The 27745-nt window shown below is 38.2% G+C and overlaps 1 protein-coding gene across 1 annotated transcript in view; it reads left to right on the plus strand.

Moving 5' to 3' along the window:
• LOC141496391 (protein C-mannosyl-transferase DPY19L1) overlaps nt 1-27412 on the plus strand; it is a 125109-nt gene extending 97697 nt beyond the window's left edge. Inside the window, exons 19-22 of the mRNA XM_074198922.1 lie at nt 1581-1755; nt 5767-5866; nt 14762-14887; nt 18274-27412. Of these exons, the coding sequence (XP_074055023.1) occupies nt 1581-1755; nt 5767-5866; nt 14762-14887; nt 18274-18433 (561 nt within the window). The 3' untranslated portion in view covers nt 18434-27412. The remainder of the gene's footprint in view (nt 1-1580; nt 1756-5766; nt 5867-14761; nt 14888-18273) is intronic.
• Nucleotides 27413-27745: the final 333 nt, after the last annotated feature.

A 27745-nucleotide genomic window follows, 5' to 3' on the forward strand; every position in this document is an offset into this window, starting at 1 on the left:
TCTGTCTGTTTAAAGGTTGGTTGTCTTACAATATGGTCATCACTACAAATAGCAGGGCTAGGACCTGGATATACCTTCTGCTTTCTGCAGCTTAGAGTGCCAACATAGCTATGAGTATACTGTGGAGAGAAAACATGGTGACATGACTGCATAATATGAGGATAAGATGGCCAGAGCTGCCAACAAGTGAAATGTAAAGTTTACTTTGGAAAACTGGACTGTAAAGAATGTAGCTTTTTGTTTGAACAAATATGACCCAACTTTTGTTGAAATTTGAATGTTTGACTTTTACCAACTTATTACCATAGTTGGGGTATTAAATGATTTGTTATTGATTTAGAAATAAGCAAGGAATTGGGTCCATCCATAGCCTGATCTCACATTTCCCTTCTAGCATCAGGCCTTTTAAAATACCTTGTTTGTTGGTTGGAAAAAACAATAGTCTGGGGCAGTTAGGTAGTGCAGTAGATGGAGCTCGAACCCTCGAGTTGGGAGGACCGGAGTTCAAATTCGGCTTCAGACACTTAATACTTACTTAGCTATACGATCTTGGACAGCTCACTTAACCCCATTGCCTTGCAAAAAATTAAAAAACCAGGTCAATAGTCTTTCAATTCCTCCAAATTTTCTTTAAGTATCTTTTATTAATTTATAATTCTTTTGGTTTTGTATTACACAATTCTAAATTGATGCACAAACAGCCTATGAATTTGCATTAGAAATACAAGTCATTCATGCATTTATTTACATAGAAATAAATTACTTAGAGAACATTCTTTTTGATAGAATAGCAGACTATGGCAGACTGCTAGATCTGTGGATTTATCATGTGAACTTATTGTATTGATAAAAGCACATTAAGATGGAGCTGCAGAGCATGTTAATCATGATTATGTTGGCCCTTAGTGCTGAGCACAGAACGACCATTGTAACTCTTGGTTAATTTGTGAATGCTGAGCAAATCTTCTCTAAATCTGTACCAAGGGACTAGTACTTTCTACTTTGCATCTGTTTACAAATTGTTTCCAATGTCTTCCCAAACACAGGGCTTGCCCTGATGAGCTCTGGGGCCCTATATGGTGCCTCTACTGTTGAGTATTGTACATTTTTTGTTCGATCCTCACAACAACCCTCTGTAGGGTCTCACCATTCAAGAGGTGAAGAAATTGAGACGCAGGTTATGACTCATCCAAAGACACAGCTAGCACATGATAAAACCTTCAGGTCTTCTGACCCTCAGGCCCATGGTTCTGCCCCCCTATCCCACACAAAGTTCTTGGCTCATAAGCACAGATTCTTCCTTAGTGCTCACACACAAGCCTCTGGACAAACAAGTCTGCTCCTTCCTCTTCTTTATGTTTCTGCTTCCTGTTGCATGTGAGTTGGTAATAAGCAATAAGCAACCCGCTTTTAGAAGTGCCGAGTCTGGTGTTTGTGAGTCCCTCTATCTAGGCTCCTCTTCCCGGTATCAGGGACTCCATGGGAAAGGCTTCCCCTGGCTTCCAGGCAGAGTGCTGGATCAGCTCAGTTGATGTTTGGCAATTACAAATGTGATGGGTTAACTGTTTATCTTGTTCCAGCTCTTTGGATGGCTCTTTTGCAAAGTGCACCCCAGCACTGTGGTGTTTGCCATATTAGCCATCATGTCGGTACAAGGGTCATCCAACCTGCAGCACCAATGGAGTATCATTGGGGAGTTCAGCAATTTGCCACAGGAAGAACTTATAGAATGGATCAAATTTAATACCAAACCAGGTAAAATGTTTTGTTGGATGGATGGAAATTTGTTTCATGTATGATTTCTGGAAATTGATCACATATGTTATTTCCTTTCTTCTAGGAATGAGTATTATCAAACCATCCCAAATCAAATGAATTCTCTATCCTATTTTCAGAAAGATTAGGGGGAAAAGAGTTTACAAACTTATATAGTAATTTATGCACTGATATCTCTCCTCAATTTTCAATTTTCTAATTTTAATCAGAATTCATGTCCCTTTAAAACTTGTTTTCATAATAATATTTAATTTTTATTAATATTACTAATCTTACTGACTCATTGAACTTATGGTTTTCCTTCTTCTGTTTTTCCTTAGATTCTTTATTATGTAGATCTATCATTTCTGGTTATTTTACATTTAACTTACATTTATAATATATATGTATATGTATGTATGTATGTATGTATGTATGTATGTATGTATGTATGTATATTTCTCCTCACTTGCTATGTTTAGTTACACAGAAAACAAAACTTGTTTTTGTATTTTCTCATTCATTTTCCACAGCATGAGTTTCTTTCTATGAAATCTAAAAATTTAATAGTTATTCCGATGCTTTCCTTCTTGTGCCTGATGAAGAACCTGCATGGCAACCAATGCTAGAGCTGAGTGCGAATCAGGATTCTTTATGTTTTCCTTGAGAAGCATCCTATATAGTGGGTAGAATGATTGACTAGAGTCAGGAATATAAGGATTCAGATCACATCTCTGACACTTATTAGCTCTGAAGCTATTAGGGAGAGTGTCAGTAAGTCTGAACTTCCAAATCATCTACTATGTTAGAAGCAGGTTTTGATCTGTGACAGTGAAGGAGCTCCTGTTGTGATGAAAAAGAAGTCGTTAACATGTGTTTTAGTGCTATTGAGAGATAGTTCTTGGAACTCATTGCTCTCATGACACTACTTTCCCCTGGTTCTTCTATCGCACTGGGATTTCGTTTTTGAGTCACTTTGCTGAGTCTTTTGTCCATCTTGTATGTCTTCTGGGTCATTCCCAGGTTTGCATCCCCTGTCCTTTTACTCTTTATTGACTTTTGATGACCTCTTCCAATCCCACGGCTTTCGTCATCATCCCTGTGCAGATTATGAGAAGCCAAGTGCTCCAGGGGAATCTCAGCCGCCTCCTATTTGTGGCACTTCGTGTGACTTGCTTCTCTGACCTCATGTTTGTATACAATAAAGTTTGACTAGCTTGCTTCTGAGGTCCTTTCCTGCTTAAAATCTATGATCCCATTATCTCCAAACCTCTCCAGACCCATTCCCTAATTCCATAATTCCAGCTGTATGTGGGAGGTCTGCCCTTGGTTTTCTTACCAGTGCCTCAAATTTTAAAGCTACCCCAGAGATAGCTTCACCTTCTGTTGTACCCTTTTTCTGTCCTTGGGGCATCCTTGTTCTAGGGAGCTTGGCTTCAGTATTTTTGTCGTCTTCCCCATTCTGTTAGTCCTGCAGTTCTCCTTTGGCAAGTAGCGTCTTTCTTATGCCTCTTGTCCTTACTGTATCCTAACATCTATTCCCCAAAGACAGTTGCACTCCTACTGCCACCATCAGATATGTCTACATGACATCTGGCCTAGACTTTTGGAATGACCTCCCAGCTGCTCTCTTTGCCTCCCCTTGTCTCCTTTGACTGCATCACTGCCAAGGAAGTAATATAGATCTCATTATCCTCCTTAAACAGCCAGGCCAAATGGCTGGTCACCTCCAACCTTTCCTTGCTCCTCATACCAGCCTGCACACCCAGAATGGGCCTAAAACCTTCTAGAATAATTCTGTTTGACATCCCTTTGTTCACAACTTAGATCAGATGCATCCTCTTCCTTAACTTCCTTCTTCTTTTTCCCAATACATTTAATCTCTCTGAAAGTTCTTCTATTCTTTTTGACTTCTCTTTTGTACTTAGGATATCATTGATTGTATGTTTTGTTTCCTATTCTGCCCTGCTATACACACACACACACACACACAAACACACACACACACACACACACACACACACACACAGACACACACAGACACACACAATATATTCCTTAAGGATCAGGGATAAGTATTGTTTTTCATTCTTGTTTCTGTAAGTACCTGCATAGTGCTTAATAAATGTATATGAAGTATTTAGTAAATGTTTCTAGAATTGAATTCTTAAACTCTCCTTTGATTATGACCCTCCAATTATACATACTCCTACCAAAAAGTAATTTTAAAATAATATGAAGAAAGGTGCTACATCCCCCAAATCAACTTCAGTAGTTACTCAAATTTTAGTTTAATTTGATTTATTAGATATGTATATAAATGTTATTTGGTTAGATTTAATTCCATTTTTAAAAATTCTAATTATACATGGGTTTTTTTAGTACTTTAATCATTTCTGGGAATAGTCCTCATAGAGTCTATATTGTTAAGTCAATATTTTGGGATAAATTTCTTTCTGTAAGTATATTAGATGCCTGGAATATAATCTATTAGCCACCTAAAAACAGTGAGTTGTTGAGAAAAAGTGGTATTAAAATTTTAATTGATGAACATTTGGAGAAAATTTAATATGATATAGTTTTCCAGAATGTTATGTATATTGTTTTGTTCATAGTATGGTTAATACTTCTGATCTTTTGTTTCTCCAGAAAGAACGTAAGTAGTAAGAAAATAAAAAAGGAACAATGTAAATAATCTGTTAGGTTAAACTTTAAAACCCATACAGTGAGTATATGGAAAGTACTCAGTAAATAATTTGTTGAATTTAATTTGTTGAATTAATCAGATTTAAATATCTGTAGACAATGTAAGTACCTATTAGCTAAGTCTAATTTAGATGAAATTTATTATTATTATTATTAATATTATTATTTGTAGAGCAGTTGTGATTGTTTATACAAATAAAATAATAATGTTATCTCTTGTGCTCAAAAAATTATTACAAACAACATCCACTTTGCTTGCAGAGTTTTCCCTGTCTAATAGAACTGGGAAATACAACTTATGAAGAATGGAAATTACTAGTGTAAATTTATCCAAACATACTCACAAACATAGTAATTATCTGAAAATTGAGTTTAGAGTACAATTATGTAAGGTTGTTTCCTTGAGGGCCCTTTGTGTAAGTGAAGTAGCAGCATGTTCTCTTGGCAGAGAGTGAAAATGGAAAAGACCATATTTCTGTATATGGGCATTTTGCTTCTCACTAGGGATCCAGTTCTGGAGTGTGGAGGTACAGCCAGTGTTGCACCATTTACTTATTTTGCCCAGTTTGCTCTCCCTTCATCAAAAGGCAAAGTTTATATGCCCAAGTTAAAACAATCAGCTTGATTAAGAGTAACCACTGGAATTTTCAAATAATATTTAAATTTGTATCTATATCAGATAAGACTGAGAAATGTTGAAAAATAAATTAAACTGTTCTACGTTAAGAGAAAATTAAAATCATAGCATCCATAAAGTTCACCTTGTAGTTTGCCCCATTTAATCTTTTTTGAGCCTTTTGTGACCCTAGTTCCTTCAGTTGGCTTTTCCACACAAGATGTATTTTGCCTGATAATCTTTTGTGTGTCCTTTTGAACCTGAGACAGTGAATCTGATTTGCCCAGGCCCCATTTTCCTAAATTAGATACTATGTTTTTCAATATTAGCCTCCGTGACAGTAAAGATAAGCAAGTATTATGTTTTTAAGCCAGATTTGAGGATGCATCATCTTTTGGGCACATGAAATCTGTAGAATATTGAATTGTTCTGTCCAAAAATAGTCTCAAAATTCTTTTTTTTTTTTAGTTCAGTTCCTTTGCTGGATTCCTTGACATTGTGATGTTAATTTTATTCTGTTTTTTTTTCATCTGTAGAAGAAATTAATGGTAATATCATTTCCCTATATTAACTCAAGCACAATAAATTAAATTTTATGTTTAATTTATAAGTAAATGATTCTGTATGTATGGACAGAACTGAAATCATTTTCTTTGGAAATTGATCTCCGGTGACCTCTTGTTTTTCAGATGCTGTTTTTGCTGGTGCAATGCCTACAATGGCAAGTGTTAAACTTTCTGCATTGCGACCCATTGTTAATCATCCACATTACGAGGATGCCGGCTTGAGGTTAGTATTTCAATTTTGTATTATTTCTTCAGTTGAACAAAATTGAAGTTTTGTCTTTGGGGATTCGAATTTAAAAGTTAACATGGTAGGCAGTAATGTGGAGTATTTGTCGTTTCCTTAGTATTTCCTATAATTTGAATTGCAGACGAAAATTCATTTATGACATTATTGTTAAAAGACTTGTGACCTATTCCATTGAGGTGTAAAGGAGAGTCTACCTTTTTTAAAAATTGTATTAATTTAAGGCAGTGGGGTTAGGTGACTTGCCCAAGGTCACACAGCTAGGTAATTATTAAGTGTCTGAGGCTGGATTTGAACTCAGGTACTCCTGACTCCAGGGCTGGTGCTCTCTCCACTGCAACACCTTGCTGCCCCCAGAGCCTACAGTTTTCTTAAGGCAGGAATAAATTGTGATTTGCATCAATTAGAGGAGAGTCTGTAAACTTAAATGGTTGGGAATGGGTGGGCCTGAACAGATGATCACTACATTTATTTTGTGGGTAAGAATTCCTTAGATGAAATAGAGGAGCATTTTAGACATAAAAGAGTCAGACTGGGGTAGAATTTTTAAAATGGCCAAATGATCACAGTAATCCCAAGTCTAGGCCCTAAGCCCTGATGCCAAAGTTGATTAGTTCTATGAAGACCTACATCTTCCTAGAAATAGCACCCCCAAGAGATGTCACATTTAGCATAGGAGACTGGAATGTTAAATAAAGTAGGAAATCAAAAGATAATTGCAATATAACAGGCATTTTGACCTTGGAGTACAAAATGAAGCAGAGCAGAGCTTGATAAAAGTTCTGTCAAAATAATGTGCTGATCATAACAATGATCTTTTTCAATAATTCAAAAGGCAACTCTACACATGGACATCACTAGATATTCAATATAGAATTCAGATTGATTATATACGTTATGGCCAAAAGTGGAGAAGCTCTATATAATCAGTTAAAACGAGAGTTGGATCTGAGTGACTCAGATTATAAGCTTTTTATCGCAAAATTCAGATTTTAAATTAAAGAAAATAGGGGAAAAGCATCAGACCATGTAGGTATGACCTAAATAATATTCTGAGGAATATGAAGAGGAGGTGAATAGTTTTAAGGAATTAGATTTGGTAGATAGAGTAACTAAAGAACTTTGGACAGAGATTTGCAATATGGTACAGGAAGCAGCAACAAAAAACATTCCAAAGAAAAAGAAGAGCGAGAAAGCAAAATGTCTGTCTGATGAGACTATACAAACAGCCAAAGAAAGAAGGAAAGCAAAAGGTAAATAAGAGAGAAAGACAGACTCAGCTGAATTCAGAATGCCAGAGAATAATGAGAGATAAAATTTTCTTAAATGAGCAAAGCAAAGAAATAGAAGAAAACAATAGAGAGCTTAGATGAGAGTCCTTCAAGAAAATTAGGGATATCAAGGGAAAGTTTTATCCAGAAATGGGTATGATAAAAGACAAAATGGTAAAGACTTAACAGAAGCAGACAAAATTAAAAAGAGGTGGCAAGAATATACAGAACTATATAAGAAAGATCTTGGGGTAGCTAGCAGTGGAGATAGAGCACCATCCCTGGAGCCAGGAGGACCTGAATTCAAATTCAACCTCAGACACTTAATACTTCCTTAGCCATGTGACCTTGGGCAAGTCATTTAACCCCGATGCCTTGCAAAAAAAAAAGATTTTTAACATCACCAGTAACCATTATTTATCAAGAGGCAGATATCTTGCAAAATAAAGTCAAGTGGGCTCTAGGAAGCTTTGCTAAACAATAAAACTAATGGAGGTGGTGAAATTCCAGCTGATCTGTTTTAAACCCTAAAAGGGGTTACTGTTAAAGTGCTGTACTCAGTATGCCAACAAATTTGGAAAGTGGCCACTGGATTGGAAAGTATCTGTTCATGTCTTAATCCTAAAGGACACATGAAGTGATATTCAAATTACTGAACGGTTGTGCTCATTTTACACACCAGTATGGTTATGCTTAAGATTCTGCAATAATATGTTAACCTGAGAATTGCCAGAAGAGCAGGCTGTTTTTCGTAATTTCAATTAATTAATTTTTTCCAGTTATATGCAAAAATAGTTTTAAACATTCATTGGAAGTGAACAATGTTTAACATATTTCCAAATTAGTCATGTTGTGGAAGAAGAATTAGAACTAAGGGGAAAAAATCCATGAGAAAGAAAGAAAAAATACAGAAGTTTTAACATGTAAACATCAGTTCTATGAAGACCTGTATCTTCTAGAAAGAACAGCCAAAAAGGATTATCCTTGGTCCCTGAACTGCTGAGAGGAGCTGCATTCATCAGGGTTGATCATCTCACAATATTGGTGTTTAATGTGTATAATGCTCTCCTGCTTCTGCTCGCTTTACCCAGCATCAGTTCATCAAGTCTCTCCAGGCTTTTCTAAAATCTGATCATTCAGGATGTTTTAGAGAACAAGAGTTCTCCTTCACATACATATACTATAACTTGTTCAACCATTCCCAAAGAGGATGTCAGGCATCCATGCCCTCCATTTGCAAGTCTTTGCCATTACAAAAAGAGCTGCTATCAATATTTTTGTACATGTGGGTCTCTTCTTCTTTTTATAATCTCTTGGATATATATCTAGTAGTAGTAGTATTGCTTGACCAAAGGGACATGCACAGTTTCACTGCAGCAGGCTAGTTCTTGAAGAAGTAGAGGAACCAAAGACCAATTTACCAAGATTTGCTGGATTAGAAAGAACGCAAGGGAGTTCTAGCAAAATAGCTACTTCTACTTCGTTGAATACGTGAAGAACGTTGTTTGGGAACACAGCAAAATGTAAAAGTCCTCAAAGCGATGGGAGTGCTAGATCATCCTACTTGTCTCCTGAGGAACCTGTATGAGGGCCAAGAAGCAACAGTTAGAACCAAACATGGACCAACTGATTAGTTTAAAATTAAAGTGGAATATGACAGGGCTGTACATTGTCACCTTATTTATTTAACTTATATGGAGCGTACATTATGCAAAATGCTGGACTGAATGAATCAAAAGCTGAAAGTAAGCTTGCCAGGAAAAATATCAACAATCATATATGCAGAGGATACGTATCCACTCTTATGGCAGAAAGTGAAGAGGAATTAAAAAGCCTTTTGATGAGGTGAAAGAGGAGAGTTTAAAAGCTGACTTGAAACTTAACATCCAAAAAAAAGCCTCAGAAACCAAATACCTAAGATCTCAGCAACTAGAACCATCACTTCCTGGCAACTGGAAAGAGAATAAATGGAAGCATTGTTAGACTTTTATATCTTGGGCTTAAGAATCATTGCAACAGCAATTGCAGCCATGAAATTGAATGACACCTGTTCTTTGGAAGGAAAGCTATGGCAAATCTGAACAGCATACGAAAAAGCAGAGACAGCCCCTGGCCTAGGATGGCTTTAATAGTTGAATTATTAGGAAATCTGAGGACCACTGATTCAGTCCTTTCAGATTTTAGTGCTGGAGAAGACTTTTGAGAGTCCCTTGGACAGCAAGAAATCAAATCAGTCAATACTTAAATTAATTCAGCTATTCACTGGAGAGTCAAATACTGAATCTGAACCTTAGATACTTTGACCACAAAATGAGAAAATGTAACTCATTGAGGAAAAAAAAAAGCCTTGATATTTTGAACAATTGAAGGCAAAGGGAAAAAAAAACAGCAGAAGTTGAGATGGATAGATAATAACATGGAAACAATTAACTTGGACCTGGACAGACGTTGTGAGATAGTGGAGGCTAGAAGGGCTTAGTGTGCTGTGCTCCATGGGGCAACTAAATCACAGCAACAACAAAAAGAGAAACCACACTGATGAAATCAGAGCAATGGGGTGGCTAGGTGGTGCAGTGGATAAAGTACCGGCCCTGGAGTCAGGAGTCCCTGGGTTCAAATCTGGTCTCAGACACTTAATAATTACCTAGCTGTGTGGCCTTAGGCAAGCCACTTAACCCCATTTGCCTTGCAAAAACCTAAAAAAAAAATAGAAATCAGAGCACTTCTGACATCTTAAAATATGTTTCATTCAAAGAAGAAAACAAGTCAACAGGAATTTTTTTGGGGAAGAAAAGGCATCTATAGTCAAGAAGATGACAAACCAGAGGGCAGATGTTAAGTCTTCCTAAAATATCACTGTGTAACTAAAATGGAATAAATACCATGGTGTTGATTAGCCACAAACCTGAATTGTTATTGTAAAGGAACTATCATGATCTACAGTTTTTTTTTTTAACAAAATGAAGCTGCATTTCATAGCAGCAAACAAAATTGAGTCAGATGAATTTGAAAGGATATTTGTGTTACTGCCTGATAGGAGGATTGATTGATGCTTCTTAGGTTATTCTGTGATTTTTAAGGGCAATCTTGGAGAAGAGCCATGCTTAGGAACAATCAACAAGGGATCCAGGGAGTGGAGACAAGCTAGAGAAAGGATTTTCTTGGAAGCCAAGGAGAGTATCCAGGACTGTTGAATACCGAAGAAGTCAAAGGGATTGAGATTGGGAAAGGGTCATCAGATGACATTGTGGAATATTTGAGATAATTTCCATTGAGTTGTAGAAGTGGAAATGAGAGATTCCAAGGTTCCACAAGTGATCTTATGCTACTTTTTCAAGGAATTTAGCAGTGAAAGGCAGGAAAGGTGTGAAAATGGCAAAGTAAAGAGATGGTATTTTGGGAATTAGGAAAGGCTGAGTGTGTTTATGAGTCTCCAGGAAGAAGTCAATGAAGCTAGAGACAGTGATATCAATGAATGAGGCTTCCAGAGGAGACATGAGAACAATTAATCAAGATTTAAAGTACCTCCTAAGTACCAAGGGTCTAAGGGTAAAAGTTTAGAGAATGAAACAGTGACATCTCTAAAAAGCTTTTGTTTTAATGAGGAACAGAAGTCTACAAAGACATAAATACAATCATTTCACAGTTGCTAAATACATAGTAGCTGGGATCAGGAAAAGATTCATGTAGGTGGTCATGCTTGAGCTGCATTTTCAAAGAAGAGAGGGATTCTTTGAGGGAAAATTAGGAAGACATTTGTTCTAGTCATGGTGGATGGCCAGTGTAGAAAGCTAAGAGTTGTGTATGAAGAAAAGTGAGGAGGACGAGGAGGAGGAGGAGGAGGAGGAGGCAGTGGCCAGCTTCTCTGAATCCCAGAGTAGGTAGGGAGTGGGGGAGAAGATGGACTAAGACTAAAAGATGAACTGGGGCCCAGATCCTGAGGGGGAAAAAAAGCCAAACAGAGTCCTTTAGATTTATCTTTGAGGGAATAGAAAGCTATTGCTGCTTATTGGCTATTGCTACTTATTGTGTAGAAGATTGACATGGGTAAGCAAGTGTGTGCCTAAACAAAGTCAGTTTTGCAGCATTTTGGAGGACAGATTGGAGTAGGAAGAGACCAGTTACATCAGGAGACCAATTAGGAGATGATCAAGCTTTCTAAATGATAAGGGCCTGAACTAAGAGGGGAAAGGGGTTGGATTCAAGAGATGTTTTGGAGATAGAGACAGCAAGATGTGGCCACTGGTTGGTTAGGTGCAGTGAGAAAGAGGGAGGGTTTGAGGACAAGTCTGAGCTTATGTGAATCTGGAAGATTAGAAGTTGGTGATGTCAGTAGAAACAGGGAATTTGCAGGAGGGGAGAGTTTGTGAGAAAACAGAAGAAGCTCAGTTGTAAACATAGTGAATCGAAGATATATCTGGGGCCTCCAAGTTTGAAACGTCTAGAAGGTAATATGAGATGGGAATTTGAAGTCTCGGTCTGGATAGACAGACCTCTGAGTCATAGGCATAAAGATAATTCTACCTAGAGGAACTTGTGTCCTTACAAAAGAGAATGTTGAGAAAAAGAAGAGAGCCTAGGATGGAATCTTGGGGAGCATGCTCCTTTCATCTAGGAGTGGCTCATGGGTTGGTGCGTCTGCCTTATTGTCTCTTGGTCATCAAGCCAACCAGGAAGATAGAGCAGGATGTGTTGGACTCTCCAGAGGATAACCAGGGGACAGAAGAGTCTCCAGGAGGAGAGGGTTGGCATCAGTATCAGGGGTACCTGATAGGGCCAGAGAGAGGATTGTAGATTCAGCATTTCTAAGATCATTAGTAACTTTGGAGACAGCAGTTCCAGAGGAACAGTGAGGTCAGAAACCAGAATGCAAAGGATTGAAGAAATGGTGGCTAGGAATGTAGCCAGCCTTTCAGAGAAAGGGAGAAAGAGACTGGATTAAGGGCAGGGTTTGGACATCAAAAACTGCAGAATTTTAGAACTAGAAAGGCCCCTTTGCTATTGACCAGTGGAACCATCCTCCAAAGGAACCGACCCTGTGAGCCTCGCCTCCAAGCCTCTACTTGCTCAGGATGGCCTTTCCAATTTGGGATGTCTGTAATTGGTGAAAGTTGTTTCTGTCTCCTCCATGAAGTGCTCTCTGCTGTAAAGAAGGGTCACTGCGGAGGACAGGCGAATATGGACACGGGCCTTAATGTCTTCCTTTTATATTCCAATCCTGATTTCTGAATGCTAACTTGGCTGCACACTTAAATGATGTGCCTCCTTATGTCTACTCACAGCACATCAAGTAGCTCCGTTTTGCCTCTGTTAAATCAGGTAGTTAAGGAGCCGCCTGGGGAAGGAAACCCGACATTTAGACTGGGGCCAGTTGGAGTTAATAAAGCCCAAGACTTCTGTCCCTGGCCACCTGTCCCTGGATGTCTCTCCTGCTTCATCAGCAAGAAGTGAAAGAAACTGACCATCTCCCTGTTTCCTTCCCTCATACCCAACTACACATTACCCTTCATAACTTATTTTTCCTTGATGTTCATTTTAACCTGACTTGTATAAAAATATTGGATTATCATGGAAGGATGGCTGACCTTAACTGGCCTCTCTTTCATCTCTTGAATGTATCCTTTTCTGTCTACCCACACAGCCATCATCTGAGCAGAGACTGACATTTCTCCCAGAATATTGCAATAATTTTTTAATTGGTCTCTTGTCCTGAGCCTTTTCCCCATAAATCTATCTTCCACAGAGATGCCAAATGGGATTCTTAAGCCAGGGCCTGGCCATGCCTCTCCCTTACTTAGGAAACTCGGTGGGGGGGGGGGGATACCTCTGCAATCAAGTCCAGCTTTGTCATGATCTGCCCTCCTTTGTTCCCTTCCTCATATACTCCATATCCAGCCAGAGGCTTTTGCTGGCTCTTCTGGGCAAACATTCCATCTCCCGTCTGTGCCCCTCACAATCTGCCCTGCTTCAAGGAATGTACACCTTCCTATTTGAGAGACCTTGGGATCCATGAGGGCCTTCAGAGCTTGGCTCCAGGTCCTCCCTTATCTCCTAAGGAGAGTAGCACCTCCTTCCAACCTTCTGTAACCTGAAATCTTGTTTCACTTTGCATGAGTTGTGTATTTACAACCTGCTGTTTTCTCTGATAGAGAACAGAAGATTCCTGGATAAAGAAATAGTTGCATTTTTGTCTTCATTTCCTACTGTAGACATTCCATCAGTAAACACTTATAAGTGCCTCCTGTTTGTCAGAGCCTGAGCTAGACAGTGAGAAAACAGACAGAAGTGAAATGGGTGCCTCCCCTCAGGAGCCCACATTCTGGGCCGGCTAGCTGATGCAGTAGATAGAACACTGGCCCTGGATTCAGGAGGACCTGAGTTCAAATATGACCTCAGACACTTAATAATGACCTAGCTGTGTGGCCTTGGGCAAGTCACTTAACCCCATTTGCCTTGCAAAAAAAAGGAACCCACATTTGGGGGGGGGGAATTGACAGCTGGCATTGGGTGAGGAAAGCATGATGGCTAGTTGATAATGAGCGGTATGAAGGGCATCCCCTCCCCACCAGGAAGCCGTCTTGGGATGGCCCTGGCCACCCTGCCTATTACTGAGAAACAGATGGGGTTCTGGGTCAGTCTGCTGCGGTTTAGAGCTGTGCCAGGCTTGCCAAGCCCTTTACAGATGTGGTACTGAGAACCTCCCCTCACCCTGGGAAGTATTGTCCCTATTTTACAGCCAAGAAAACAGAGGTAGCTAGATGGCTGGTAATGTTGATAATAACAGACAGTAGCTCGCATTTATATAATGCCCACTTTGTATTAGGCCAATGCTAAGCCTGTCACAGTTATTATCATTTAAGCCTCACAACAACCCTGGGAGGTTGGTACTGTTACTGTCCCATTTTATAATTGAGAAAACTGAGGTAAAGACGTTCATAGTCTTGCCCAGGGTTATACAGCTAGTAAATATCTGAGTTCATGCTTGACCTCAGATCTTCCTGACTCTACCCCCTGAGTCCATGCCCTTCCTAACAACCTTTTAACTGGTGTCATTTAAAAGTAACTTCTGGAAGATGCAGGGACTATTTCTGTCTTCCCATAAGCCCCTTTCTGCTCTAGAAGTTCTATGTCCTCATCCCTTGCTTATGTGTGCTTTAGACCTGGATGGAGGACTACATCAGGTGCCATTGGGAAATGATATTCCCATAAGGGAAAGAGCACCAGCCTTGGTGCCCCAACCTGCTGCCCACCCATTGGGTAGTTATGGGAAGATCCCCTCTCTGCCTTGGCCTTGCAGACTTCCCAGCTACCCCACCTTACATCAGACCTTCCAGGTGACCCTCACTTCAGCTCTGCACCTCCTCAAGGGAGCTGCTCTCCTTGGCCTTCCTTCTCTGGTCTAGAACCATTGGTTTTCTCAGCAGTGGACCAAAGGAAACCCACCTGCATTCAGTTTGCTAAGTGAACTTTGGTCATTTTGATGGGTTGGATGAAAAGATTATATTTTTTATTTATAAATGTAGTTTTTATTTTAGTATCTTTGAAATCTTGTTTTTTTTTTTCTTTTTATTTGAAAAATCTTTTGCACAACTGTTTTTTACAGGGCAAGAACAAAAATTGTTTACTCAATGTACAGTCGAAAACCAGCAGAAGAAGTGAAGCAGGCATTATTCAAATTAAGAGTGAACTATTACATTCTAGAAGAGTCATGGTGTATAAGAAGAACCAAGTGAGTATAGAACACAGTGAATGTCCTACATTCAATGACTCATAAAAAGTCCATTTAATCCACCGAGAGTGTTTTCTTTGCCCACTGCATTTGATGACACCACATGTCAAATTCACTTAATATTCTGGGAAACATTTAAGTTAAAGAAATTCCATTTAGCTAAATGATTTAGCTAAATTGATTTGAAATGGGCTTTTTAAAAGTTTAGATTAAATATTTTTTATATATAATATTAATACTTTTTGGCATGGAGAATCCAAAATTTTAAATTCATACTTGACTTTGATTTTTCTTCACTTTTATTTGAATATGGATATATTTAGTTGAGGATGAAAAACCACTATGATTCTCTCACAAATGATGTTTTATTTTTTAATTGATTTATTTTATTTAAATTTTTCCCCTAGCTACATGCAAAATCAAATTTCAACATTTGATTCCAAAATTTTGAGTTTTAAATTCTCTCCATTTCTCCTATCCCACTCTCCACATTGGAAAAGCAAGTTACTTGGTCAGGGTTAAAGATGTGTAGCTGTGAAAATCGTCACTACAATAGTTATGTTGTAAAAGTAAATCTAACTCCCTGCCCCACAAAGAAAGAGAAAACTCAAGAAAAATAAAGTGAAGGAAAAAAATACATACTTCAATCTGTATTCAGACACCATCAGCTCGGTCTCGGGGATGGGTTGCGTTCTTTATCATAAATCTATCAGAGAGATTGCTTCAACCTTTTCCCCCCACAGTTACTGTTGCTACTAGCTGTATTTCCCTCCATCCTGCTCCTCCCCAACCACATTTATTCTTTTCTTTCTCTTTACTCCCTGTCCCTCCTCACCTTCCCCCCTTCCACTCTATTGCAAAAACTTTTTCTTGACTTTTACATGAAATATCTTAGCCCATTCTACCTCTCCTTTCCCTTTCTCCCAATACATTTCCTTTTTCACCCATTGAGTCCATCTTTACAATATCTTATACCTTCATATTCAGCTCTCTCCCATGCCTTGTCTAGATATGTTCCTACTAACTGCTCTGATAAATGAAAATGTTCATAGGAGTTATCAATGTCATCTTCCCATGTAGGAATACACACAGTTCAACATCATTAAATTCCTCATCGTTGACCCTTCCTGTCCACCCCCCACTATTTTCTCCTGAGTCCTCTATGTGGATATCAGATATTTTGTTCAGCTCTGGTCGTTTCAACAGGAAAGCTTGAAATTCCCCTGTTTCACTGAATGTCTATCTTTTCTCCTGGAAGAGGATGTTCAGTCTTGCTGAGGAATTGATTCTTGGTTGCATTCCAAGCTCTTTTGCCTTCTGGAATATCACATTCCAAGCCCTATGAGCCCTTAAACATAGACACTGCCAAGTCCTGTGTATTCCTGACTACAGTGCCATGATATTTACATTGTTTCTTTCTGGCTCCTTGTAATATTTTCTCGTCGACTTGTTTGTTCAGAAATTTGGTTATTATATTCCTGGGAGTTATTTTTTTTAATCTCAGGGGAGATTGGTGAATTCCCTGAGTTTCTATTTTACTCACTGCATTTGGGATATTCAGGCAATTTTCTTGTAGAAATTCTTTTAAAATATAGTCAAAGCTGTTTTCCTGGTCATGACTTTTAGGTAGACCAATAATTTTTAATTATCTCTCCTGCATCTATTTTCAGGTCAGTGGTTTCTCAATGAGATAGTTAACATTTTCTTCTATTTTTCATTATTTTGGTTTTGTTTTATTGTTTCTTGTTTTCTCACAAAGTCATTGGCTTCCTTTAGCTCCATTCTACACTTAAAGGAGCTTTTCTATCTCCTTTTCCATCTGTCCAATTTTGCTTTTTAAGGCATTCTTCTCCTCTCTGACCCTTTAGACTGCTGTTTCCATTTGACCTAAAATGATTTTTAAGGTGTTATTTTCTTCAGTATTTTTTGTATCTCCTTAACCAAGCTGCTGACTTGGTTTTCATGATTTTCCCACTTTGCTCTCATTTCTCTTCCCAATTTTTCCCTCTATTTCCCTTCCTTGATTTTCAAAGTCTTTTCTGAGCTCTTCCATAGACTGAGCCCAACTCCTATTTTTCTGGGAGGCTTTGGATTCAGAAGCTTGGATTTTGTCATCTTCTGAGTATGTACCTAAGTAACTGTATATGGTCAGGTTCTTTTCCTTCTGTTGTTTCCTCATTTCCCAGCCTGTGCTCTGGTTTTAACTCTTTGTGAAAGTGGGACTGTGCTTCCAGGGTGGAGAATACATCCCAAGCTTTTGAGTGTTTTTGGGACAACCCCCAGGGATCTCAGTTCCTCCAAGGTCATAGGAGAGTCTCTTTCCATTCTCCTGGTCTGTGCTCTTGTCTGTGGATGGCCATAAATGACCCCCTCTTTCCTGGAGCTGTAAGGAGGGTCCTTGCTCTACTATGGCAGTATGGGATCCCAGACTGGGACCTGAATCTGAGTATAGACAAAGCAGCAGAGACCCACCCCAGGAATAGCAGAGATACCTCTGCAATCTCTCCCCTGTGGGATGAGTGCTCTGGAAACAGCTGCCAGGTGGTTCTGCAGGTCTGCTCCTCGTCCCTGGGGACAGATTGTGCCTAGGCCTGCCCAAGCCTGGGCTCTGTCCTTAACTCTGGTGCCTCAGCATTTTCCTGTTGACCTTCCAAGTTGCTCTTGGCAATCCCTGGGCTGAGAGGTCTGGAAATTGCCTCCACTGCCACAGACTCAGGCACCCCCAGGGACTCAGGTGCCCACAGTCTGTTCATAGATGACTGGAGCTGATTTGCTCCAGCCTGACCTGGGCTGCCTTGCAGGCCTTTCTGACCCTGGCTCAACAGACCCTTCCCATGGATCTTGCAAGTTGTCTTGAACTAGAAAATTATTCCACTCAGTCTCTTTTGTGGCTTCTGCCACTCTAGAATTTGGTCAGAATCATTATTTAAAGGTATTTGGAGAGGTCTGGGGGAAAGCTTGTGGGAATTCCTGCCTTTATTCTGCCCTCTTGGCTGTGCCCCTCTCATAAATGAGTTTTTAAGCAGTTCAGATTATTCTTTCTTTTTTCCCCACTGTTTACATGGGCCCTGGCCCTTTGAAATTCTCAGATTTTAGCCTCTCTCAGAGATGTTTTTCAAAATCTAGTGTTTTTTCTTCCCCATTATGTACATAGATATATACTTCTATGTGTATTTATATCTGTGTGTCATAGAATTTCAAATTAGAAAAATATTTTGGGTCTCTGGAATAATCCTCTTACTCTTTTAGATAAGAACTCTCAGACCTGGATAAGCTAAATGACTTTGCTCAAATCACATTGCACATTCCCATTAGAGATGGGACTAGCTCCCAGATTGTGGGTCTATATGTATATTTCTAATTCATGCAACCATTTGTTTTTCTAGGCCTGGTTGCAGTATGCCTGAGATTTGGGATGTGGAAGATCCTTCCAATGCTGGCAGAACCCCATTATGCAGCCTCTTGATAAAGGACTCAAGACCTCATTTTACTACAGTATTCCAAAACAGAATTTACAAAGTATTGGAAGTTATTAAAGAACGATGAATACTACTTGAACCACTGTCATAGAAACTGAACCACATTAGATATTGTTGTTTAACCTTTTGCTATTAACTCATTAAGATCATTTTAATTTACATCTCAGAAGTTTTTTAGAAAAAATTTGAAATATAAAATTTTTTAGTTTAAAAATTTGTCAATTCAGATAACAGTTGCTTTCACCTTTATTACCATTATTACCATTATTAGTTTCTGTTAAAGACATGCTCCTGAAATTTGCTATGCAAATTATCATATGTGTTCATATTCCTGAACCAACTATCCATCCTACCAAGATTGAATAAGAGGCCTGCGTAGAAGAAATGGAAGTTGTTAATTTGTAGCCTGAAATAGGGCTGGTCCTGGAATCATCAGACCTGCTTCCTCTCCTCAATTCCAGTACCTATAACCTTTACTACCAGAAAGTTGAAGAGGGCAGGAGGAAAATGAGAAAATTCAAAGCCTTGGCTTTGGCTGATTGGTAAAATAAAATTAGCCAACCAACAATCAAGAGTCCTTTCAAGAGACTTTTAGGACATTTCTTTGAATTTCATTTTTTAATGTTCTTTGTTGTCCATTGCCATGAGCAGTTCAAATTTGCCTGCCTCTAAGTTAATTCAAACCCTTTTGCATAGTGGTTTTGATTTTGGCTTGAATGTTGTGTAGCAACAGGGTCTTTAAAATATTAATCATTATATCACATTTCTTTTTCCTGCATTAACATTACCTAAATATTGGTAAGATTTCTCTCCTTCTGAGAAATTTACTTATTTCTTGTAATCTTGTAAATATTTTTTTTTACTTTTTCAATGTACTAAATATATTTCATGGTTTTTAACCATTTTTAAGCTTACTATATTTTTAGTTGCGATAAGGTGCAAAATATCTTGAAAGTCTCCAAATATATTCTATAGTTATTACACTTGAAAATTAAAATTTGAACTATTAAAAAGGTTTTTGACCAGATATATAATTTTATTGCAACAATACTATCTGGTTATTTTTCTTTTAATATCTATATATATAATCAAAACATTACAACATTTTTATGATATTTAGCAATTTAATAAGAGTTGTGATTTTATCAGTGTGAGTATTATGTCCTTTTATGCTCATCACCTCTCTTGGGTGTTCTTGGTGTAGGTGTTCCAGGGCACTCTCTGAATGGTTCATCTAGTTTTCTTCATTTGGGTTACATGACAAGTCTCTTTTTTTAAATCATAAATATTTACGTGGGTGGATGCATAAATCTTCACGTGTCCTTTATGCCTTTTCTCAACGAAGTCTCTCTGATGATGTGCTACATTCTGCTTATGGCTACCATGCTTCATCTTATTTCCCTTAGACTTGCTGAGAATTTAGTCTGAAGACTCAGATATCCGGCACCACCAAGAAAATCATTGATCTTAAGGCAATTGCTTTTAAGGTCTAAGGACTTTTGCAGTGACCAGAAATTTTGACTCAGTGACAGGTCTGCTGATTGTTGACTGTAGCCCAACCCACTTCCTGGTCAACTTTAGGCCCCTAATCTGATAAAAAGCAAATAGGGATTCAAACTGCTCATTCATTCCCTTTATTCAGTTTATAACTTAAAAGCCAAAATGACCATTCAGGTCTTCACTTTGCCTTGTTAGAGATAAAAGTTTTTTATTGTGTTTCTGAAATGAAAAAGTACAAAAAAAGGTTTTTGATTTTTTTTTTACTGACTCTTTTATAGAAAATTTGAGTTCATTTTATTTTTTTATACTATAATTTGAATATAAAGGATAAACAAATACTATTGTATGTCTTATGACCGTACCTCAATTGAGAATACTGCTTTAAACAATTTTACTTAATTTGGAAATGCTTACTTTTATAAACTATGACTACTCCCACCCCAGGAAAAAAAATTTTTTTTAGGGTATTTGGAAATAGTAGCAAGATTTTAAATTCTGAGCAAACTCTGACTTTAGTGATAAATACAATCAATTATATATACAACATTCTCTCAATAAAATTCAGACAAAAGAAGCCTGGTTGACCGGGAGGATAACAGAAGCACCTCCTGACCCCCTTGTTGACCCCTTTGTTGGATCCCCAGGCTCCAAGACTTTAGGTTCCCTAAACTTACAGTCTGTCTTCAGCCTTGTCATCATTCCTGAGAGGGGCAAGGGCTACTTATAGGTTTATCTTCCTCTTCTTCCTAGTGAACAATTCTCCTGTTCTTTTTATTCTTTTTTTTTCTGTACTTACTACCAGAGCAAAAGAATTGGCCTAACCTATGGAGAAAGATCTATACTCATTTCACAGAAAGCAAAGGAAAATGAAAACCTCAGATAGATCCACTCAAACCTGGTGTCTTTGAGCTAAGGAGTCTTAACCCCTCTGGGGCTAATTTGTCATTCCCAAAGAATTTTCACTCTAGGAACTTTTAAAAATTAAGAATCTCCTTTGCACCCTAGCTCTTTCTAGTATGGAGTTTTTATTTTTTCTAGTTTTTTAGATTTGTCATTTGTCTCATTTGTTCATTTGCTTTTTACAAGAGTTCCAAGGAAACAGGATTAGGTTACAATGGAACAAATGGAGCACTTGAAGAGAGAGCAAAGGATGCTGGAAGAGGACCAAAAATGACAGCTCTATGTTGTGTGTCTGACTGTGGCTTATCAGACCAAAAAGAGCTCAGAAATCTTGATTTCACATGAATATTTAGAATAGAGATGTCTACATTTACAGAACTTACATTTCTTTTTGAACTACTCCAATTTTGCTTTGTTCATAGAGTTCAGTGCCTTCTTTGATGCAGGCATGCCAAATCAGGAATCATGAGATTTGTAAGAGGCTACTTGGGAAGAGTCAAGGAGAGAGGGAGAGAATAAGAAAAGTTATAGTCTCATTCTCTGAACTCCAAAAGCAAGGAGATAAAGGTATTTGGGTTTTGGCTTTCTCAGCTCCTACTGCCCTTGCCATCAGTAAGGATTGATTCAAGTGACATTCTCTTGGCATATAGTATTTCTTTTATGATATCTGTCCCAACTTTTAACACATTTTGCTTAAAAAATGCTGACTCTTTCTGACTCCAAACTATAGAAACAAATTCAATTGAATTCACATTCAAGATAGGTAAGAAATTCTGTACAAACAAACCCTGTTGTATGTTTATCTCCATCATTGTATATATAAATATATATGTATGATATATTTATCTCATACATATATATTTATATAGATTATCACTGTTACACTGGCAAAAGTTAATGATCTGGATGTCTTTTCAAATATTTACTTTTGTAACAGTATTTATTGATGTAATTCCACCAGCAGCTTTACTTATGTTGTAAACTTATAGAAGACTAGATGGTTAAAAGGTACATTCAGCCATAACCATATCTAGCAGATATAGATTATCTTTTACAGTAACATAGATTAGTAACATGTTCACTGTATGATGATAAACAGTAGTAAAACTCAGTATTTTATGTATTTTTTGTATTTTTCAAGACTATTTCTTGCTTTGATGTGAGGATGGACAAACACAACTCATATGTCTTCTGCCTCTCTCCCTATTCCCACCAGTAAATTAGGCTACAGAAGGTCTCAACAGAGTAAGCTTATAAAATATGCTGATGAAATCCAAGAGAGATTGAATGGATGTATTAGGAAATACCATAGCACTGTATTTTTATGGATTTTATGACAGTTTACATGTATTATGTATGTTAAATTTTAAATCGTGAAAACATGTATGTTTCCTAATTTTCTCTTTTGTTTCCATTTTTTTATTGGACATTTTGAGGCAGAACCCATTAGTTTCATATTTCTGTATATGGAAACCTCTGAAACTATACATGGAAGGAGAGTAAAAAAAGGGAAAGAACTTGGCCCCTTTGCTCTATGGTAGGGGGGATGGGAAGGATTTGCCTCCTTATCTTTTATCATTGATAGGAAGTAAAGATAGAAACACTCCCACATACCACCCATAAGTATTTAAGAATGAGGATCAGGCAATGACCCTGAACACATTTCTAAATCACTATCTTACTAAGGCCCTGCAGAAAATTATTTCCAGAAATCCACCAAATCTACCACTATAGATTTCATTAATGTGCACGTTGCTTTATTCAGCAAACAGTTAACAAAAGGTCTGCTCTGTAGCATTAAAGGGTGAGTACTTAAGTCCATATTCTAGTTAGGGCTTCCCTTTACAATGTCCCATATCATTTTACAGATGAAAAGAGTGTGGTGGGATTTTACCCAAGGGTACACTAAGCTTATAGAGCTGAGATCTGAGCCCAAATTTTCTGAATTCAAGTCCAGCCAGTTTTCTATCATACTCCTTTGGGTCAGGGTCAGAAGATTATGTGGAGATTGACTTTAATGCTATTGACCTTGATTGTCTCATATGACTTGGTACAAGGAGTGCTGTGCTCCTATAACCCAGCTTAGCCTCTCAAAGGTAACGCTCTTAACCTTTGACCAATGCAGACATCACCTCATCTGACCTTCAGCAAATAACTGCTCTTCTGCAAGCATCTCAGGTTGGGCATTTCTGGTTAACTCATACAAATAGTGCCATTCTCTAAATATTAGCAGTATTCACCCACCTACTCTCCCCAAACCTCTCCATTGCTGTGGCCTGAGGAGACATCTAAATCTATGATATTTACCACTCTTCAAATACTTGCATAATGCATCTAGCAAAACCAACAAGGTGTGGAACCTGAGCCTAATAGGTTTGTTCACTGCTCTCTAAGCTTCAGCTGATTTGGTTCCAGATGTTTCCCTCAAGAAACTAATCTTCCAGGGTACAGTGTTTTGTGTAACCAGTTATGAATGCTAGATTAAATGGATTTGCTTATTGATTTCCAGATACTATAGAAATTTTTCCATCATCTTCACTAACTGAATGATGTTGGGAACCCTCTTTCCTTCACCTCACTCATAGACAGGCAGAAAAGATTTACCAATGCTTGGGTGATAATAACGATAACCTCCTTTTTTGTTATTACTACCTTGACCCATTGGTATAGGAATCCACCATATGAGGCAACTTCCTGTTTTGACTTTTGAATGAACCATCTGGCATGGCCTAGTAAGTGTCAGTACTTTTCTTAGGTCTTGACCAAGAGATCGTTGAAAACTAAACTATCTGAGGCCACATGGACACACCCTAATAGGTAAAATGCCTAGGTTTCCCCAGGTCCTCTGGCCATCAAAATTTGCTGTGAATAGGTCTACCCAGTAGTGACCACTGTCCATATAGCCACCTGAAAACCAATTCCTTTACTGCTCTGAGAATGTCTAGCTGGCCATTAGGGGAATGTCTTCCCCAAGCATTTAAAGATTTCTTTGGATTTGTTTCAGTGGCCATGAAGGCAGCTGAAGTAGACGCTGTGCTGAGAGATCCCAAGGTCACCCATGGTATCCTGGGTCATTGCCAGCATACCAGCCCCTGGACTTCAATAGCTTAGAGAGTGAGGCTGACGATTTGAGCAACACTGCCTCGTTGCCCCATAATGTCATTGGCCCTCTGAAAAAGAAAAATAGTAATGGCTAGCCATATCGAGTATCCATCGGAGTGTTGCCTCATTTCCTATGTGACCACTGTGGGAATAGGGTACTGGTTCTTAGGCAAGTCAACAAGTATTCAGCTCCTGTGGTGTGCCAACCACTGTGCCAAGGATGAGAAATGCAAAAAGGGGCAGTGCCCATCCTCAAGGAATTGGCATTCTAATGGGGGACACATGTGAATGACATCCTGGTAATCTTATATATGGATACAATTTAAATTGGAGATCAGAGAGGGAAGGGATAAGCCTGAAGGACAAATGGAGAATATGGGATTTTCACTGAGACTGGAGGAAAGACGGGAGACAAGGCCAATGCCGGCATCAGATGGCAGCATCCTGGTCTTTTTAGGAATGTTCCCTTTTGGTCATATCTAAGGACTTTTATCAGTTGCAGTAACCTTCGTCACCATCTTCCTTTATTTCTACTCACTTTCCATATCCATCCTTTTCCTATCTCCCACCTCTGGTTCCTTGAAGTTCTTGTTTTTCCAGAACATTGAGGAATGGACTGTTCAGGTTCCATTCTATGTCAAAAGTGACCCATCAAACACCTGGGGAAGAATTTAGTCACTTTTTTAATTCTGCCCATTTAGATTTTCCTGCTTGGTTTTCACTGCCTAGGCTGGACTAGCCTAATGAGCACATTGATTACATGTACGGTAGATAAGAGAATCCACCACTAGGCATCAGGCACCCAAGTCCCTTCTGTCATTGATAATCACTGGAGCAGTTTATCCCCCCAGTGAGTTCTTTTTCATTCTGTATGTGTCCACATCATTCACAGCACTGTATATACTGACATATATAAATGCACATGTATATTTACACATATAATTTACATACATTTCTTCCCTGATTGGAGCAAAACCCATTTATATGCCAAACTGACTAACCAAATAGAAAAATGAAATGTTCCCTCCTCTTGAGGACCTTACATTCTGTCTGAGAGATAAAACAGCAAGTGGATGAAAAGTCTCGAGTCCTAATGTAGTATCAAATCAGAAACCAAATCTATGGAAGTTGAGGGGACACAGCAGCAGGACAAATGGTATCTCATCTTACTGGAAGGACTGTAGTTGATGACTCCATGTTTATCCAGGCAGTGTGAGGGGTCATATTGGCCTTGCAACTCGAGGGATCCAGATTGTAATGATGGGAAGGAGACCTGGGCCTGAGGCCTTCACTACCTGCTTCCCCCCAGCCCTTTAATATCTGCAGGAATCTGGGTTAGATGGCCTGGGATGGGAAGAAAGGGGATCATATCCTCATCCAAATTCTATTTTCTGGAAGTTCTTTTGTATTCAGTTGGAATCCTGCCTGTGAGTTTGGATACGTGTTTGCCTTTTTCAGGAGAAATTCTACTTGGCCCAGTGAGCCAAATGACATGAGAAGCAACTATGAAGGTGGCAAAGAGGACCCTTTGGTCCTGGTATTAGGAAACTTTTCTGATCATTGTCCCAGAATGGAATGACCTCTCATTGGAGGTCTTCAAACCAAGGTTGGATGACCTCTTATGAAGAACATTGTATGATTGGATTCCAATTCAGTGATGAACTTGACCTGAATGGCCACTGAGGCCCTTCCCAACTGAGGCTTAGTAATTCTGTGGCCTGTCTCCTGATGCTACCATCTTTGGAACATCAGAAGAAAGTGCCCCTTGAGAGTCCCAGACTTGTTAGAGGATTACAAATATTTACTGATCTTTTTTGCCCTAACAGTCTTCCAGCTTCATACCTGTGATACTGGTTTGGAATCTTCTCTATCCACTAAGATCTTTCTTTGCTTCCTTCTTGAAGCTTTACTTCCATCATAAACATCACATAGTCTCTGTAGATCCTTGCAAAATTGCCTTTGACCATATTTGTTTAATTTTTTTAATCCTTTTCCTTTTCTCATTTTCAGATCATGTGGCTAAATAGTTGCATTGAGCTTCATTGTCAAAATACCTGTGTTTTGTTCCCGTTTTCTTACAATAAGGGATCTCGAGTAAGTTTTACTTAATTTATACCTTTCCTACTGATACGACCATCACACATGGTCTTCAACTGGCAAGCATCCTTTTTCTTGGGTTTTTTTTTTCCTGTCAAACCCTAAGGGAAACAGAGACTGCATAAGTTTCCCTTTGTGTGAGGTTCTTCAGCACAAATTCACTTAGAAGCAAGGTACTCCCTGATCAAGACTAATTATTTATGTCAGTAAGTATTTCCTATGAAAACTTGGATAGGGAGCTTCTTACAGTTAATTCTCTGGCCATGACACTTTTCATGGATGTCTCCTAATCTCTCAGTATAGATGTTATAGCAGCCATTTCTTTTCTTCTTTATTTAAAAGGAAGCCAGTTTTTAATATTCATCCAGTATCTGTATCAATTGATCAATTGATCATTCTTATGAGTGATTTTTTTTCTCTAAATTCCATTTTCCCCAAGAGACTTGAAAATTTGAATTACCATGGCATATTTCATTATGTAGGAGAGAGATTGCCTGGGATGGAAGCAAATTCTAATATAAATTTATAAAACATCAAATTTCTGTGACCCTCTTCCTTTCACAGTGTAATTGGAGTCATTTATTTTAGATCATATTCCATAAAGGTTTTGATACAAAAAAGATCAGACAAGGTCTTTTGCCTTTTATCACATTTCTTACTTCTTAAAACATCTACATCTTGGGATTTAGGATGCAAATATTAGTTGAAGGTTTTCTCACTAAAGAGAGTCAATGAGTGCATTAAGGAAACATGCTTTCTCCTTTCTATCAAGAGAATGTTTTGAATGATTTTTTTCAAAGTAATAGCTTCTTTATTTAGTTTATTCTATACTCCAACATGAATGACTTGAAATTAGCATAAAACCTTTAATGTGACTTTCAAATCAGTAATAGTAATACAGAGAATTCTGTTACCTTAAAACACTAATTTCAATCATAATACCTTTTAAATGATTTTTAAGTAGGATTGAGGACATATGCAAATTTAGTATCTTAGGAGGTCATTTTAATTTACTAAATTAAGCTCAGATGCATGGATTTACTAGCCTTCCAGACTGTTTGCCAGTGAGAATTCTAGCTCCCAAGAAAAACAAACCAAGATAATGTGTTTTGGGAAAATGACTTACAGAGAGATAGAAATCTGAATCCTAGGTAATTTTATCTAAGTTGCTACCCATAGAGCCAAGTCTTAAGGGAAGATGAATTTTTTTAATATAAAAAGTTTTTCCTTTACCCTGGGTATTGTTTATTATCTAACATAATTCTAAGGCTGTGCATTTTCACTGGGAATAATAACTCAGTGAGCTGAAGTATCCAAATTATGAAAACAGTAATCATTGAGGAGGGATTTTTTCCTAACATTTTATCTGGCCATTTGGGTGTAGGTGTTATGTTAACATTTGCAGCTAAGAAGCATTGAATCAAGTACCCGTCTGGCACTAAAAGCTTTTCAGTGGGTTGGGATGAGGGAGTGGGGAGAAGGGCATCTCTTTAGGGTTTTTTATTTAGGATGGGTTTTTTTTTTTCTGTTCCTGAAAATAAGTGAACTCACTTTAAACTTTAAAAGGATTTATTATTGATTCTGGAAGATAGCTATCAATCTTACTCTCTTAGGCTTTATACAGCTCATGTCACATTGAAAGCCATGGGGGCCATCATTGATCTCTATCTATTCTTACAAGCCCTTAGTCATTGAATGGGAGTTGCCTCAGGCAAACTGAGGCCTGGGAAAGATCTTAGATTTAGAATTTAGAATGGCCAAAGTTATCCTCTGCACCCCT

Source organism: Macrotis lagotis, chromosome 8 (genome assembly GCF_037893015.1).
Source record: "Macrotis lagotis isolate mMagLag1 chromosome 8, bilby.v1.9.chrom.fasta, whole genome shotgun sequence".
Lineage (NCBI taxonomy): Eukaryota > Metazoa > Chordata > Mammalia > Peramelemorphia > Peramelidae > Macrotis > Macrotis lagotis.